This window comes from Caenorhabditis elegans, chromosome II, assembly GCF_000002985.6.
Source record: "Caenorhabditis elegans chromosome II".
NCBI classification, from domain to species: Eukaryota; Metazoa; Nematoda; class Chromadorea; order Rhabditida; family Rhabditidae; genus Caenorhabditis; species Caenorhabditis elegans.
The window spans coordinates 14,734,122-14,752,741 of NC_003280.10; the positions used below are offsets into that span (position 1 = coordinate 14,734,122).

Sequence of the window (18,620 nt, forward strand, 5' to 3'; positions counted from 1 at the left end):
AAACCAAAAACACCTCTAGAGAAGCCTCTGACCCTTCGGCGTGTAGGACGAGGCACACAGACACAAAGTTATGAGACAGTTTCGTATTGGAAATCCTGTGTCTCTTATCATTTCACACTCTCTCACCACTCTCTTTGTTTTGTCACTGCAAGCTTCCCACAGACAGAAAAGTGCAAAGTGAGAGAGAGAGGAGAACATTATTGGATTTTCATTTTTTGCGCTTTTTCATACATACTTATTTATTTACAGTGTGTTCTGTGTGTGTGTGTGTGTGAAGATATCGTTTAAAACATATTTGATTTAGATTTCGAATCGAAGAACAAATTGCAGATATAAAGAGAATTAGAGAAATAAGAGGAAAAAAGTTTAGAATCGAAAGGAAAAGTCTCTAGACAACCACTGCTGGCGGTGTTTTTGGTCGGACAGCGTCACGGACACTCAGTCGGTCCGTGGTTCGTTCCATGGATTGACCAGATGTGTTTGATTGGAGAGTTGGACTTCTTGTTCTGAAATATATGTAGGTTAGGTTAATCAGATGGTCTTCTAGGAATATAGATTTAAAGGAGCATAACATAAATTTTGAAATTTCAAAAAGAGGGTATACAACAGGAGTGGACTGCAAACGATTTTTTTCTGACAAATCGGCAAACAGGTAAATTGCCGGAATTGAAAATTTCCGGCAAAAAAAAACAGCAAATTGCTGATTTAACGAATTTGCCGGAAAAACGGCAATTGCCGGAAATTTTTAGCAAATTGTGTCTGCACTTTTTTTTTGGAAATTTTACAATTTCAATTTTAATCGGCAAAACTGTGATCCTTTGAATGTTCCTTTATCTATTTTGAAAAGTAACAAATTCTATGAAAATATCTAAAGAAAACGGGAAAAAATTCAAAAAGGCACAGTTTTAAATGTTTCTTATAAACCGTCTTATAAAAAATCCCTCTAAAAACTTCCGGCAAGTTGATGCTCGAGAAACTGCAAATTGGCAATTTGCCGAAATGCTAAAAAAAATTTTCGGTTGGCCGGAAATTTTTATTTTCGGCAAATCGCCAATTTGCCGATTGACGAACATCAATTTTTGCCGGTTTGCTGATTCGCCGAAAATTTCAATTCCGACAAATTGCCAATTTGCCGGTATTGTAGTTTGCATACCTTGATGGGAACAATGAAGAGGTGTCCGATGCGCCTGTAGGACTTCTCGATCGGACTATGGTAGACATTTGAGATGTCGATGTTGGGCTACGGGGTCTAAACGCAATCAATTAATATTTAATTCTTTAGAGTAAGATACCTTATAGAGGAGGATCGTCGCGAAGGCTTTGTCGACTGCGAAAGATCCGTGGGGCTACGTGGTCTTCCGGAATCATGGGACACGTCGGTTGGCGATCTAGGACGATGTCTGAAAAATTACTTGCTGAAGAAGCGTCCACAGATCTCACGAACCTCATGAAAGTCGACGGAGAGTCTCCGGCCATTGGACTCTTCGGTCGGCAGAACGACATTTGCGACGTCGGCCTGCACAATGACAACTGTGAGACGTCGCGTGACATGTTCGGAGTGATCATGGAGCGACCGGGCACTGTGAGTGTGTTGAAGCTGGACCCGTAGATTCGGTGCTGGTTGCGGGTCGACATCATGCTCGCCGAAGAGCACGATCCCATACGAGAGCGCATTTCTTCCACGCCCTGAAAGTTATTTATTAGAACTTGGATTGAAGGATTAAAAGATTAAAGAATTAAATACAGAGCAAAAAAAAAACAAAGAAATGATATTGTCATTCTTATTTTTTAAACCAAAAGGGTTTCAGAAAAAAGATTCTATTTTCAAACCACTCCATGCAAAACTCTTCATACCCTCTTTCAACGGATCACCACTATGGACTCCTGAACCTTGTTATATATTTTTTAAACAATGCTCCTACAATAATTTAAAAAAAGAGAGTTTCACCCACCTGAAGACGACTTTTCATTCTCGAATAGGCGGTCTTGAACGTGGACCGGAAATTCTGAGAAATGAAGGCATACAGGATAGGATTAATGCATGATTGGCAATAGGTCAGCGCATTAAATCCCATCCGCATATGCTTCAATGTCTGCGTATTTGATGTTCGACAAATGTACCCGAAGGACGTCAGAAGCTCGTCGACGATCGTTGGGAGCCAGCAAACCGTGTACATGCAGACGATGGAGATTAACATTTGAACTATCTGGAAGTTCAAAAATTTTAAGTATAAGTAGTTATTTCACGTATAAGTTTTTTTAGAGAACATTGATTCTAGATTGGGTCTAGAAATGAAAACTGAAAAAACGCTCTCAACCGGAATTGAGTTTTTCTGCCCAAATTTCAAACAACTGGTCCTTTGTACACAATATGGCTTATCTATAGTTTTATCTAAGCAGCCTGTCTGCAGATATAGTAGCCTATGTTCTGCCCGCTTGCTCTGTTGGCCTCCCCTCCTGCGTAAGAGGTGATTGTAAATGAGAGACGTTCGAGTCCCTAGCCACTGAGGGATTGCTCAGTGGTATTCTTGAATTCACTAGTCATAATAAATTACTCGGCATTCAGAGGCAACTTCTTGCCACACTTTGGCAACTTATTTAGTGCCACTAAAATAAGTTGCCGAATTGCTGGTAGGAAGTTGCCGAGTTGTTGGCAGGAAGTTGCCACGTAGTGGCAGCAAGTGGGAAAGAACGCTCAGCAACATCTAAATGTTGGCAGGAATGTGCAAAAGTTTGGCGGGAAGTTGCAAGTAAGCAAAGTTTGGCAGAAAGTTGCCTCTGAATGCCGAGGAGCGTTCTTTCCCACTTGCTGCCACTACGCGGCAACTTCCTGCCAACAACTCGGCAACTTCCTGCCAGCAATTCGGCAACTTATTTTAGTGGCACTAAATAAGTTGCCAAAGTGTGGCAGGAAGTTGCCTCTGAATGCCGAGTATATGATTATTAGGACATAACACAAACTAACTGAACGATGATTCTAGATACAACTTCTCTGTTTCACTGTGAACTAAAACGCTAAATTTTTAAAAGTCATTTAAAGTCGCGTAATGTCAACGCACCTGTTTCTTATTCGCCTCTGCCACGCGATTATTTCTGTGATTACTGTAGGACTTGATGGTCGTGTTGGCGGTTTTCAAGTTCCGGGAAGTTGTAATCATGGGGATTGCAGAGTAGCCGGAGAAGGTAACGGCGTCAGTGGCGGCCTTTGAAAATGCGACCCTGAAATGGTGAATAGTTGGTGAAGGTGAAGATGGAAAGTAATAACTCACATAGCTTGGGAAAGTATTACACGATCTTTCGACGACTTGTACACTATTGCAGATACACGAGCATAACATATGGACATTGTGAGCACCGGGAATATGATAAGTAGCAACAACTGGAAATTGAAATATTCATAAAAATTTAAATTTGAATTTCTAAATGTTTGTCCCAACCTGATACATGGCATATGCTTTATTCAACGATGTCCTAGGATATCCTAAAAATTGCGCGGGAAACCGTCTTCGACACCAATGCACCCTCTGCCCGGACAATGAAAGATTGGTCTCATAATCCATCCGAACAGCGGTTGGGACGGCCAGTACCGCGGATGACATCCAGATGAGTAGGATTACTTTTTTAGCTCGTCCTATGGATGAAAACCAGATATTTCGCATAGGATATGCTATTGCAAGAAACCTCAAAAAACCCATTTTTAAAGGAGCATAATCTCTCTTTTCTCTAACCTCTCAAAACTAATCATAGTCATCGTGAGCACCGAGCAGAAGCATGTAAACTGTTGAATGTAGTGCACAGAATAGCACGCAAACCTGCCCATCGACCACGTATGCGACATATACTTCATGAACATTATAGGCACACAAAACCAGATAAGGCACAAGTCGGCGGTGCTGAGCGAGGCGAGAAAGATGTTCGTTACGTTGCGCATTCGTTTGAATCGGTTTACAACAAATATTACCTAGAGGAAATATGATGTTTAAAATATCCATACGGGGGGACTCACCATAGAGTTTCCAATAGTTCCAACTAGAAAAACAGTGAGATATAAGAAGCCGGGAAGAGCGATCTCGAACAACTCCTCGTCGGTCATTGAGAAGAAAACAGTGTCATCGGGTACAGTGCAGCGAGAAATGCAAACCTATAAAAAATTTATGTTGGGGGTGGAACTAGGAGGTTTGATAATCAGGGCATGGTGGGATTTGTCGTTGGGAAATGGGCTTCAAAAAATGTTGAACTTTTCAGAAATGGACTATTAGGCAGCTGCTGAGATGATATAACAAATCTCATTATAGAAATTTTTCTACATGAATTGATAGCTGTGACCTAACGCTTTTTGTGAAGAGTCTATCGGGGGTACGCAATTGGCGAAATTACCGAAATTGCCGAAAATTCGATTGCCGCGCAACCCTGAAGGTTATACCAACATTTACTAAAATGTTGGATAGTCATAACTTTGCTAGACTTGGCTTACCTTGCTTTACCAGTTTTACCAGTTTACCACAGTCAGCACAACACTTGCAGTCATCAAAGCAACGATTTTTTCCGGCAAATCGGCAAAATGCCGGAATTGAAATTTCGGCAAACCGGAAAATTGTGGGATTTGAAAACTTCCGGTAAGTCGGCAAATCGGCAAATTGGCGATGTGCCGAATTCGCCGGATAAACGGAAATTGATATCCGGTAAATCGGCAATTTTCCGAAAATCAAAACTCCCGGCAAATCGACAAACCTGCAGTTTGCCGAGTTTGCCGTTTGCCGAATTGGCAGTTTGCCGAGTTTGCCGTTTGCCGAATTGGCAGTTTGCCCAGTTTGCCGTTTGCCGAAGTGGCAGTTTGCCGAATTTTCCAAAAATTTCCCTAACGGCAATTGTCGTCCACCTCTGACCCTTACATCGAATGAAATTTGAAAGAAAAAAAAACAATAAAATGAAATTTGAACTCTACCGAAAAAATAAAGAGGAGCATATTACTTACCTCAAGATACTTGTGCAACGGATGTGTGCAGTTGCAGTCCATCGCAGTCATGTTACTCCAGTCGAACGTTTCGTCATACTCGTAATCGAACGTCGTCTCCTGCACCATGTAGCATGACGGATCATCTCCGTCTTCGGACATGGACGTCTGCAAGTGGGCATATATTGATAAAAATTATTAGTAATACTACTATTAAGTAAAAAGGTTAATAATATTCATAAGGAAGAAAATAGCAAAAAAAAAGTGGCTTGGAAAATTTTGACGCTCCAGTTAACCCTATCAAAACATAATGTCCATGCTTGAGTTACTAAATTCAACTTCAAAAATTAAAAAAAAATTGAAAAACCAATCAATATTAGTTCTATCCGTGTGTGTATAACAACATGATAATATCAAATATGTGGCGAGTGCCCATCGCCAATCCTCAACTAATCCGTAGCCAGTATTTTCCAACTGATATCCATCGCGACGTCGTGTCTTATTATCAAGGGTGAGGAGAAATGAAACAAAAAACGGATTTGGCTCGCGGAGCACACAAAGTGTAGGTGAGTAGTTGGTTGAGCTCTGGGGCTCGATGGAAGAAAAGGAGAAAGTAGAGAGGCAAGAAATTGATCAGGAAATCTTATTAGAATCGCCGCATAAATTAGTAAGGTGTATGCGCGGTGCGGTGGATGTATATTTCATTTGGTTGGAAGTTTTTTTTTCGACAACGGTTGGGATGGAAGAAAAGTTGCTTGCATAAATTGATGGGTGAATGGAAAAGGGAGTTGCTTGTGAGGAATTTGAATTTTTTGTTGAAAATGTTGTTGAAAGCTGTCAGGGTTTTATCAAAACGTAAAATGTTTGACTGAAAGTTGACAAGAGTTTGATGCCTCGGGATTTTTTTTGTTAAATTTTTTAACAGAAAGACAAGGGTCTGGTGAATCACCATATTAAAAAAAAGTTTTTCAAAAAATTATCAGTTTGAGTTTTTAAACATTTCTGACCGCCTACAGTGTTTTAAGTCGGAGCCACTTTTTCAGGTTCAGGACAATGTCTGAAAAAATAAAAATACAATTTCTTTCATCAAAAAATTTTTATTCCGTTTGTTTTCAAAATATTATTGGGAAATTTGAATTCTCGTCACTCTCAGCTTTAAAGTGACCCCCATAATGCTCAGGTTTCGCTAATTTTGAATGTTGGCAGTCTCGACACAGCTGAAGCCGGTGCCACAGTACCCAGCTTGGCGAGAACCGAAAATTTCAAATTGGCTCCAACCAGGGCATGATGGTGGTCAAATTAAAGCTAGTGAAGTGGGGAATTTGAATTTTAAGTCAATTTGGGGAGAAATTGAAAATTGAATCAAATGTTTGAGCAACAATGTTTTTTAAAAAATTTGGCTCGAAAAATGTTATTCAAAATCTATCTAAAATTTAAATTCCTTATATTACCAGCTTTTTATTTAAAGAAATAATTACAAATTTTTCGAAAATTTGTTGTAAGTTTTTTTTCAGGCTATATGATATTCAATAACTTAAATTCTAGTGGCTTCCAGCATAACCTCTATAAAATTCCTAGAATCTGCGTCACCACATTTTCAATTTTATTTCCATATTTATCAAAACAAAACCGTGGTCATTGAAAAAAAAATCTGACATATAATGACCAAACATCGAAAATCCTTTTGAAAACAACAGAAAATAAATCAATTTTTTTAGTTTTCTGAAACAAATATCAAGTTTAAATTGTTATTATAGTTTTATTCGAAATTTTGTGCATATTCGGAAAAAAAAGTGTTCTAGAATATGTGTAAACTGTCTGGAAATTTTTTTTAATTTTTAAGAAAAATTTCTAGTAACAAAAAGTAAAAGCTAAAGGTTCTGCTCAAAAAAAATTGAGAAAAAAATTGAAATAGTAAGATGAAGCTTCATTGATGTGGAACTTTTTTTTACATTTTTTAAAAGTTTATTTTTAGGCTTCAAACTTTGAAGAAATATGTGCTTTGGTAAAAGAAGCAAAAATTCAAAAATATGAGGCATTTTGATGGCATAGAGCATAATTTTGAGGGATGGCCGAGGTTTTTCTTCCGCGGCCACGTAGCAAAAGTTTCCGAACTTGTTGAAAACACCATTAAAAAAGTAATAATATATACGTTCTATGAAAATCTAATAAAAAGGGCAAAAGAACAATAAGTGATAAATCGGCAATCTATCCCATGCTCACATTTCCCATGCACACATTTCCCATGCTGACATTTTCTCCCGTGCATACAAAAAATTCCCATGCTTACGCCCAGTAGTTCGAGTACTCCCATGCCTACAACTCATTTTTTCCCTTTTTTCCGTTCCCATGCTGGCATTCTCATACATACATTTTTTCCGGTGCATACAAAATTCCCATGCTTACATCCAGTAGTCGAAGTACTCCTATGCATACACCTCATTTTTTCCATTTTTTTTCGTTCCTATGCTGACATTCCCATACATACATTTGTTCCCATACTTACAAAAATGTATTCCCATGCCGACATGGAACAGTTTTGTGCTCCAGAAGAGCACAAAATCAATTTTTTTGCTCATTTTCATTGTAATAGGCTTACTTGACAGCTTTCAGTTACAACTGATCGCTTTTTTTTCAAAATGCATTAGTTCTCGATTATGAACAAGGAATCGAAGAAAAATGAGGACGACTGCCTATAGAGTAAAATTTTTTTTTGCTCAAAAAAAATTTTTTTTTTGAAAATTTTTTTTCTCTCTATTTTGTAGGATATAATTAATTCGGTGAATTCCACAACTTCAAATGTTCATATTGCTGTTTCCGTGCAGTTATGAGTTTCGCAGTGTCTTAGGAACATTCCATTTTTTGTTGCATTTTGTAGGAAATCGGAGCTATCTTATAATTTCTACAAATTAGAAAATCCATTTCGCATTATTTCATGTAACTTGAACCTATTGCTCTTCAAAAATAGCACTGAACGAATGTTGATTCTGTTTCTTTCATTAAAAAATGTGCTACTGTGCATTTTTTCCCACTTCTACGACTTTAAAGGCGCGCGAATTTTCGCGCAATAATCTCGCCACGCGCATCCCATTGATTTGTTGAGCGCTGGCGAGACCAATGACGGGACTATTTTGTATAAATGCGCGCGCCTTTAAAGTCGTAGAAGTGGGAAAAAATGCACAGTAGCACATTTTTTAATGAAAGAAACAGAATCAACATTCGTTCTGTGCTATTTTTGAAGCAATAGGTTCAAGTTACATGAAATAATGCGAAATGGATTTTCTAATTTGTAGAAATTATAAGATAGCTCCGAATTCCTACAAAATGCAACAAAAAATGGAATGTTCCTAAGGCACTGCGAAACTCATAACTGCACGGAAACAGCAATATGAACATTTGAAGTTGTGGAATTCACCGAATTAATTATATCCTACAAAATAGAGAGAAAAAAAATTTTCAAAAAAAAAATTTTTTTTGAGCAAAAAAAATTTTACTCTATAGGCAGTCATCCCCATTTTTCTTCGATTCCTTGTTCATAATCGAGAACTAATGCATTTTGAAAAAAAAAGCGATCAGTTGTAACTGAAAGCTGTCAAGTAAGCCTAATACAATGAAAATGAGCAAAAAAATTGACTTTGTGCTCTTCTGGAGCACAAAAATGCTCCATGTCGGCATGGGAATACATTTTTGTAAGTATGGGAACAAATGTATGTGTGGGAATGTCGGCATGGGAACGTTCGACTACTGGATGTAAGCATGGGAATTTTGTATGCACGGGAGAAAATGTATGTATGGGAATGTCAGCATGGGAACGAAAAAAAAGGGAAAAATGAGTTGTAGGCATAGGAGTACTTCGACTACTGGATGTAAGCATCAGAATATTTTGTATGCACGGGAGAAAATGTATGTATGGGAATGTCAGCATGGGAACGGAAAAAAAGGAGAAAAATTAATTGTAGGCATGGGAGTACTCGAACTACTGGGCGTAAGCATGGGAATTTTGTATGCACGGGAGAAAGTGTCAGCATGGGAAATGTGTGCATGGGAAATGTGAGCATGGGATAGTTTGCCTGATAAATCATATATGAGAGCAGAATAAAGTGAAAAAAATAAATAATGATGATAAGATTTGCGAAGAGGAGTAATCGTTTTTTTTTTCGAGAAGATCTTATAATGCTCTTCTCGTTGAGCTCAAAAGCAAGAAGACTCGACTAATCCGGTCACATATATATTGATGAGACACATATCCTCCCACGAATGGATCACCTGAATCAATGGGGGGGGGGGGGGGGGAGAACTTTCAACGAATGATTTTCCCCAAAAAGTGCAACTTGCTAGGTGGCTGAGAACATTGGAAAATTTTGAACAAAAAAACAGTTCAAAATCTTTTGTAGTTTTAGTTTTTTGCTGACCGCCACACTCCAAAAGTTGTATCAGAGGTAGGCGGCAAACGATTTTTTCCGGAAGGCAAATCGGCAATTTGCCAAAAATGAAAATTTCCGGCAAATCGGTAAACTGCCGGAATCGAAAATTCGGCAAATCGTGGGTTTGTACCTTTTTTTGGATTTTTTTTTAAATTTCAATTTTAATTGAAAAAATTGCACGCATCCCATGAATGCTCCTACATTTATTTTGAAAAGTAAGCAAATTGTATGAAAATATCTAAAGAAAACGGGGAGAAAATTTCAAAAAGGCACAGTTTTAAGTGTTTCAATCTTTTAAAAAATCCCTCTAAAAACTTCCGGCAAATTGATATCCGGCAACGGCAAATCCGCAAACCGGCAATTTGCCGAAAAAAAGTTGCCCCTTGAGTTGTACCACGTCTAAAAAAATATATTTCCTCAAGATCGATACAAAAAGTTTCAGAATATTAAACATTAAAAAAAAACTTTTTGTAAGAAATTTAAATAAATAGTAATATAGAGTATGACATATCTTCTTATTAAATGGTATTAATGACAAAATCCGAAAAAGATCGAGAAATATCTTTTTGACGTGGCATACGCCCGCAAAAAAGGTGCACTAATCCTAATGAGAATGGTTAAATGTCAATAATATTTATTTTAGGATCTTATCGAATAAAAATTCTAATTGAAAATATTCATAAAAATTAATTTATTATAGAAGGTTACATTGTAAACTTATTTAATTTCAAAAAAAATTGTCGATTTCTATGAAAATTTTTTGGACGTCTTTTTCAAATAAATATTGTTGAAAAGCTTATTGTACCTTGTCGCATTTTTTTTGCAAAGCTTAACTTCAAAAAACTGAAATTGCCATAAAATTCCAGGTGAACAATTTTGATTTTTGAGCGTCTATCGCTGCTAATGAGGAAAGAAAAAATTAACAAATGAAGAAAAAGGTTAGTAGTAAAATGAATAAATCAAGTGACTCGACACCGGATATGGAAGCAGAAAAATTGAGAGGGTGGAATATATTTTTTTGAGATATTTTCAACTTGGAAGATGTTGTTTTTGAACCTTGTTTTCAGCAAAATTTTCAGGAATTTCTTGGAAAATATTTGACTATTTAATTTCGATTTGGAATAACTTTTTGAAGGAAGTGATGCCATAAAATTCAAGGATTTTTCAACAAAAAAAATATAATATAATACAAAAAAGGTATTTTTTTCAAAATTTATATTTTAGGGTTACTTATAATTTTTGAAGTGAATAAAAATTTTAAAAAAAAATCTACTTTCGAAAAAAGTGTAGGCACAAAGTTGCCTACTGCTGCCTGACGCCTAAACACGAATTAGCTCCGTCACTTCCTAGTCTAGAGTTTGAAGCCCGTAAAAGAAGGGAACGTCATCTAAAAATGTCAAAAGCACTTGCCCATTGTCTTCACAAGGGTTGAAGATCAAAAAGTTTTTTTACATTTATATTTTCTGAGGACTAACCCAGAAAGGTCTCAAGCGGAAATCCCAGAAAAAAAATAAACCGGAAATTAGGTGGTCCCCAACCTAATTTCCTGTTATGCTCGTGGATTTATGGATTACTTTTCATTCGAGCAAAAGGCATTGGCATAAAATTGCGCGTCAAATGTGGTATCGCATTAATACATCAAGCTTGACGCGCAAAAAGGGATAAACTACCATGAAAATTACTTTTTAAAAATCCACTGTCTCCAGTCGAATTTTCTAGAAAATTATAAAAATTATAAAAAAATGTGTTTATTATATTGGAAAATCCTAATCCGACTTTCATGAAAAAAATACGGCTTCCCTTTTCCATTTTTGAGCTTTTTTTCGAACAAATCAATTTCAAGGTCATGCTGACGTCAGTCCTCGCCGGAGCTTAGCAACTGGACGGTGGGAAACTGCGAGAAGAAATGGGATTAAGAGCAGTAGGTCATGTAAACTTATCAATTTCTTGTTATCCGCCGCTTTAGAAAAATTGAGCGAAAAAAATCTAATTTATAAGCCAGAATTTGATTTTTATGTTATTTTTCACTTTATAAAGGGCTTTACACTTTATAAATAAAAAAAGAATAGATAATCATAGAACTAGAATTTAGAAAAAATGGCAAAATAAAGAAAGCAATGGAATTTAATTCGGTGTGACTTGAATTTCAAATGAACAATTTAGAAAAAAAATACTTTTACTCTCAATTTCTAGTTTTAAATTGATGTTTCTTCACTAAAACATTACAATTCACGACAAATTTTCAGACATTTTTAATTATAATTTGATTCCAAGCCACGAACTGTTTTTCGCCCAATTTTTAGAAAAAATGAAACTTTTTATTCAAATTTCTGAGAGTTTGTCGTAAAATTTGATATGATGTACGCAACACTTGGGGGACTTTTATTATGTGGCCATGGCCGAAAAAAACTGAGAAACTCGTCCACGTGAAATCACCTAATTTTGAACGAAAACTCGGCCATGTCACATCAGTCCAACTTCCAAACCAAAAAAAAAGACAAAAATTCTGAACTTTTCCGTCAGGAAACATTTATTTAATGCAAGTTTAATGAAGTTCACTTTCACTTCGGAATAAAAATAGACTCGAGTTAGGACCGATTAATTTTTGATTTTTAGACCAAAATCTGCACAGAAAGGCCAAATTCACTGGCATTATTTGAACTTCCCTAGAAATTTCGTAAAATCTGATGTTTGGCACGCAATTGCGTACGTGGAACCGCATTTCACGAGTAATCACGTCATTTTTTTTACGAAAAATGCAAGTGATGGTGGGGTGGCGGACACTTCCGGTGAACAAGAAACATTTCAAAGAAAATTTCAAGAAATTCGACCACGAGGCCGGATTCTCTGTTTTTCGGTGTTTTTTTTTGCTGGCGGATAAAAAAAATGTACTATTGTCCCTATTGTCAACTAATAGTATTACGTACAAAACACCGAAAACGACGACAATTTTTGATATTTCAAAAATTGTCGTGGAATGTGATACCAAGTACGCAAAATTAGTCTTGCACCGAATTTTACGCAAAATTGCAGAAAATTTCAAATTTTCGCTCTAGAATCCTCTACATGGCCTAGAAATATCTTTATTCCGTGGATTTTAAAACGAAATATTTGAAAATTGTCGTGGAATGTGATGCCAAGTACGCAATGCACTAAACCTACGACAATTGGGAAACTATTTAAATTCTCGAAAAATTTTTAGTAGTTTACATATCAGAAAACTTGAGAATCGAATAGAAAAGGACAGAAAAAGGAAAAGTCCTGAAACTGACACTTGGAAACTAATTTAAATTTTTCATATTAAAAATTTAATTTTAAATCGAAAATCTCTCGATTTCTTTCTTTTTTTTTTTGCTCACAGCTCAACCGAGGAAAAAAAGAAAAACGAAAAAGAAATTTGCAGTGTTTTTATCCGGTTGTTTTGCACAAAAACTGCACAACAATACCCAACTGATTTAGATCTCAAAAAATGGGAATACAAAAAAAAAAACGATATAATGATGGGGAATGAAATTGGAAAAATTATACATAAAAAAAAAAGAAAATTAAAAAAAAATTTTACAACAAAAAATGGGGAAAAAAATTCTCAAGCACGGGGGGATTTATGGCAGGAATATAAGCCTCTCGGCTCCCCGATGAGTGGCGATGAGGCGGAAATTGTGTGACGGTGGTGGTGCTGCTCCCGGATTAAAGAGAGAGACGGCCGGTCGTCCTGGAGAGTAGGAATATGGAGAAAATATGCATAAGAGGAGAAAAAATAAAGGCAAAAACAAGGTTGGGATTATATCAGTTGTTGGATGGTGATGAGTATGATGTGTAGGTAGGCCTGAAGACACTTTTTTGGGTTTGAAAATTTAAATAACGCTTTTTTGAGGAATTTCTGGGGTCCTGGGTGTCTGCCGGGAAAAATTTGATTTTTTTGGTATTTTTAAGGGAAAAATATGGTGTTTTTAGTGAAAATTGAAAATTGATGTTAAATGTATTATCATTTTAAAGATTTTTGATTAAAAATATGTTGTTCAATTTTTTGTTTGAATTTCTGTTTTTGAGAAAATCGGAAAAAAAATCGGAAAAGAAATGCATATTATTATTTTATTTAATTGTTAAAAAATAATATTTTCACTTTTTGGCATTAAAAAATCGAATTTTTTTTTTAAAGCCGTACATTATTTATTGAGTTTTTTTTTAAATTAATATTTTTCCAAATTTTTTTGTTAGAGGTTTTTAAAATGAAAATCGAAACATTTAGAAAAAAAATTTTTAGATTTTTTGGTGATATTTTGAGAGAATATTTTTTCAGCTTTTTTTAAAATTTTATTCGAAAATTTGAAAAACATAGCAGTTTTTCAATAAAAACACTGTTTTTTTGAAAGTTACATACTTAAAAATTTCCAAAAAACCGGAATTTTTCAGCTAAAAAATTTGTTCGCGTCTCTTTCCGCATGGAATCCATTGTCAAAATGTGTGCGGACACCGTCGGTCATTGCTCGTTGATATTCTTTGAGTGTTTTGTGCAACGTCTTGTCTCGTATCACTTCTCGGCACATGTCGAGCCTGAAAAATCGGAAATTTTTATTTTTTTTTATAAAAACACTTTTTTTTGGATTTTTTAATTCAAAAATTATAATTTCTTGTTTATTTTTTTGGTTTTTCAAAATATGATTTTCTGTATTTTTTTGTTTTTTAATTTTTAGATTTCTTTTTTAGTTTTTAGGTTTTTTTTTTGCAAAAATTAATTTTTTTTTAAATTGTATTTTTTTCAATTTTTGGTTTTTAGGGTTTTTTTTTGCAAAAATGATTTTTTTTGTTTTTTAAAATTTAAATTGTTTGGTTTTTTTGAACAATTTTTGGTTTTTTTGCAAATATTCTAAAAAACAATTGTTTGTGTTTTTTTAAAAATTTTTTGGTTTTTTCTTGGTTTTCTAAAAATAATTTTGGAAGTTTTTTTTTGCAGAAACTGATTTTTTTTCGGTTTTTATTTTAACTTTTGGTATTTTTGTGAAAATTGTTTTTTAATTGTTTTTTTTCCAATTTTTTGAGTTTTTTTTTGCAGAAATTGAATTTTTTTACATTTTGGATTTTTAACAAAATTTTTGATTTTTTGCTTTTTTTCAACAATTTTTGGGTTGTTTTTTTCCAAAATTCCATTCATTTTCAGATTTTTTTTAATTGTTTGGTTTTTTTGCAAAAACAATTTTTTTTCCAATTTTTTTGGTTGAAAAAAGTCTCTTTCAATTTTTTGGATCAAAAACCTTAAACTATTTTTCAAAACATTATTTAGGACTTTTTTTGTTTTTTTTTTTTGAAGTAATTCGATATTTTTTGTCCAAAAAAATATTTTTTTGGAAATTAAAATTAAAAAACGTACCATTTCTTCTCATCCATCGCCGCAGTTTCCACTGTAAAATCCTCTCGATTCTTTTGCAATTCCTCTCGTAACTCTGCGATTTGTTCGTCAAATTCATTAAGCGAGGCAGCCTCGTCAGGCTCATCGCCCTCCTCAAACAAATGCTCACGCCGGACACGAATCTCTTCCAGGACTATCAGCGTTTTAAAGGGTTCCTGAGAGACTTTCAGCCATCGAGAATCTTGGAAACTTAGTCGAAGAAGCTCTTCCCGTTCCCGGATTACTGTAGGCGCCAGGTCGATTGAGCTCGCCTTCGTTTTGATGAATACTGAAATTTTTTTCGTTTTGCAAAAAGACTGCGGTACGGTTTTCTGCATGTCGATTTACGGAGGACTTTGTACTACACGTGGACAAGTGCGAATTCATTTTTTTTCGCATGATTTCACTTTTGTTTTTTGAATAAAAATAATAGTTTTTTGCTTATTCTTTTCGTATTTTACATTCAAAAATTCAAAAATTTTGAAATTTTAAAAATATTGGAATTTCAAAATTCCCAAATACCAAAATTTTAAAATTCCATAATTTAAAAAACTCCGAAATTCTAAACTTTCAAAGTTTCAAAACTTTTAAAAATTTAAAAATTCCAAAATTTTTGGAATTTCAAAATTTAAAATTCCAAAAAATTTCCAATTTCCAAAAAAAATTATAAAAATGCAAAAAATGATCCAAAAATATATGCATTTCAGCCATTCACAAATGCATACGAAAAAAATAAATTCATACTTGTCCACGTGTAGTACAAAATCCCTTTAAAATTCTGCATGCATCAACTTGCACAGTCTTCGCTAAAACTGCGTCTTGCGAAATTCGGAGAACCAAGAATTGCGCGGAGCCTATTTTCCAAACCCCGCCCATTTCTTGCCAGTTTTTTTTTTCATTTTTTTTTCTACCTAAATTGGTCTTCCTATCAATCGCAAGTTTCGGACGAAAAATTGCAAGATACGGTCGAATTTGTTCGGCAACCCTCAACGTGTCAATGATGACTTTATCGTAATGTGTTTCGGAAACGACGAGTACCGTATGACTGACGTAGAGCAGGAATGCGGTGAGCCGGAGGGTCTGAAATTAATGAAAATTTTTACTTTTTTAAAGATTTTCACTTTAGGGCATAAAAATTTTTGGTGAATTTTGTTTTGGTGAATTTTCAAACCTTTTTTTTTTGAATGTTAAAGTCTAGTTTCTAGAATTTTTATATATTTTTGGAATTAATATTCCAATCAGGAGTGGGCGGCAATCGAATTTTTCCGGCAGATAGGCAAATTGCCGGAATTGATTATTTCCGGCAAATCGGCAAACCGCCAATTGCCAATTTGTAGACAAAAAAATTGGCGAAATTGAAAGTTTCCGACAAATCGGCAAACCGGCAAATTGTCGGAATTGAAAATTTCAGGCAAGTTGTCGGAATTGAAAACATCCGGCAAATCGGCAAATCGGTTAAATGCCGTAATTGAAAATTTCCGGCAAATCGGCAATTTGCCGAAAACGAAAATTTCCTGCAAATCGGCAAACCGCCAAATTGTCGGAATTGAAAATATCCGGCAAATCGCAAAATCGGCAAATTGCCAGAATTGATTATTTCCGGCAAATCGGCAAATTGCCGGATTTGAAAATTTCCGGCAAATCGGCCAAACGGCAATTGCCGAATTTGTCGATAAAAAAATTTGGCGAAATTGAAAGTTTCCCACAAATCGGCAAATTGTCGGAACTGAAAATTTCCGGCAAATCGGCAAACCGGCAAATTGTCAGAATTGAAAATTTCAGGCAAGCTGTCGGAATTGAAAACATCCGGCAAATCGGCAAATCGGTTAAATGCCGTAATTGAAATTTCCGGAAAATCGCAAAATCGGCAAATTGCCAGAATTGATTATTTCCGGCAAATCGGCAAACCGGCAATTGCCGAATTTCTCAACAAAAAATTTGCCGAAATTGAAAATTTCTGGCAAATCGGCAATTTGTCGAAAATGAAAATTTCCGGCATATTGGCACACCGGAAAATTGTCGGAACTGAAAATTTCCGGCAAATCGGCAAATTGCCGGAATTGAAATTTCCGGCTAATCGGCAATTTGTCGAATTTGTTGGCGAAAATCCGTCCACCCCTGATCTCATTAATTTAAATGAAAAACTAATTTCGTGGCAAGACCTTTACAGAACTTTTCGTGCGCCTTTAAACCAATTTTTCCGATTTTTTGTGTCTAAAATGCTTCCTCACATCACTCATCGCAGTGGAATCATCGAATCGTCCACCTCGAACCTTCGGAAGGCCTTCCATAATCGAAAAACTGTACATTGGCTGACAATCCAAGAAAATTTGATGATTTACAATATAAATATCGATTTGAATTGTTTGATGTCGTGATTGTTCGTTGGCTTCTCGAGAAACTGGCCGAAAAACGTATTCCCTGTACATTTGACGTGAATTATTCCCTGCCAACATGCTCAGCAATGTGGATTTTCCGGCGCCCTGCGGCCCGATCGCAGAGATAACGTTGAAGTTGGGGCTCGATGTGAGGAGATCCTGGAAAAATTACAAATGCGCTCCACGGTCAACTCCACCCCCGAATAATGGGTCTCGTTAGTTGTTTGGCGGCGAAACCGTAATTTTAAAAATTTTCAAGTTTTTCGTTTTTTTGTTTTTGAACTTTTTCAAGCTATTTTTCGTAATTTTTTTGTCAATTTTCAAGGATTTTTCGACCTTTTTTTGTCGATTTTCAAGCATTTTTTGTAATGTTTTTTTCAATTTTCTAGCAATTTTTGTAATTTTTTTGTGTCAATGTTCAAGTAGTTTTCGTGCTTCTTTCTTCAATTTTCAAGCATTTATCGTGTTTTTTTTTACATTTTCAAGAATTTTTTTGTAATTTTTTGTCAATTTTCAAGAATTTTTCGTGTTTTTTGTTTAACATTTTCAAGCAATTTTTGTAATTTTTTTTGTCAATTTTCAAGCATTTTTCGTTTTTTTCGTCGTCTTCTGTTTTTTTAATGTGTTGAAATTTTTTGTTGAAATTATAAATGATAAATGCTTGAAAACTGTCAAAAGGGACGAAAAATGCTTAAAAAATTGACAAAAAATACGAAAAATGCTTTAAAATTAGCAAGAAGCACAAAAAACTTAAGAAATTTGACAAAAAATGCTTCAAAATTGAGAAAAAACACAAAAAATGCTTCAAAATTGAGAAAAAGTACGAAAAATGCTTGAACATTTTTCAAATTAATTTTTAAAATTTTGGAAGCATTTGAATTTACGAGCAAACCCTAACGAGACCCATAGTTCGGTGGAGCGCGTTTTCACGTCTCCAATTTCAAGAAGCCATTTTTCTGCGTCTCCATAATAAATTATTAAAATAAAAAACACACTGAAATCGCATCGGAAATCTCTCCGAAATCCGTCAAAAATCGCACAGACTCCTTCATCGCTTTTTGCGATGGCTCGATGACCGTAGCGGCGGTAGGCGCCACGTCATCGGCCACCGGACGTGTTTTGATGGCGATTTTCGGTGCTCCATGAGTTGGGCTCGCTGTGGAGGGTCGGGCAGCGCCTCCTGCAGATGATGGCCGAGATGTTTTCAGAATTTCCACTTTTTTCATCTGGAAAATTGCAAGATTTTAATAGAAATTTTGAAAGTTTTGCATACATTTTAATCAAAAAATTCGCTCAAAATCCATGCGGCAGTCTGAAAAGAGGTGTGCGCCTTTAAAGATTACTGTAGGAATTTTATTGACTTTTATTACAAAAACCTCGTAACAACGCATAAATTGTTTGGAAAAACAAGTGAGAACTAAAAAAATCAAAACAAATTCGGCCTGGAAATTACAGTACACTTTAAAGGCGCACACATG

The 18,620-nt window shown here is 35.3% G+C and overlaps 2 protein-coding genes across 2 annotated transcripts; both read right to left on the reverse strand.

The window, feature by feature from the left end:
- Positions 1-283: 283 nt before the first annotated feature.
- Positions 284-5,122, reverse strand: npr-34 (G-protein coupled receptors family 1 profile domain-containing protein). The gene is made up of 11 exons (NM_064656.8): positions 4,976-5,122; positions 4,007-4,141; positions 3,729-3,961; positions 3,438-3,681; positions 3,270-3,379; positions 3,060-3,219; positions 1,953-2,207; positions 1,445-1,686; positions 1,293-1,400; positions 1,154-1,249; positions 284-506 (listed from the first exon to the last, which is right to left on the reverse strand). Exons 1-11 carry the CDS (start codon positions 5,114-5,116, stop codon positions 389-391), a joined length of 1,842 nt encoding a protein of 613 aa, NP_497057.2. The 5' UTR covers positions 5,117-5,122; the 3' UTR covers positions 284-388.
- Positions 5,123-12,768: 7,646 nt separating this feature from the next.
- Positions 12,769-18,368, reverse strand: smg-9 (Nonsense-mediated mRNA decay factor SMG9; the record flags this gene model as incomplete). The annotated part of the gene is made up of 6 exons (NM_064657.5): positions 12,769-13,204; positions 13,760-13,932; positions 14,747-15,053; positions 15,676-15,844; positions 16,996-17,301; positions 18,138-18,368. 5 exons carry the CDS (start codon positions 18,366-18,368, stop codon positions 13,788-13,790), a joined length of 1,158 nt encoding a protein of 385 aa, NP_497058.1. The 3' UTR covers positions 12,769-13,204; positions 13,760-13,787.
- Positions 18,369-18,620: the final 252 nt, after the last annotated feature.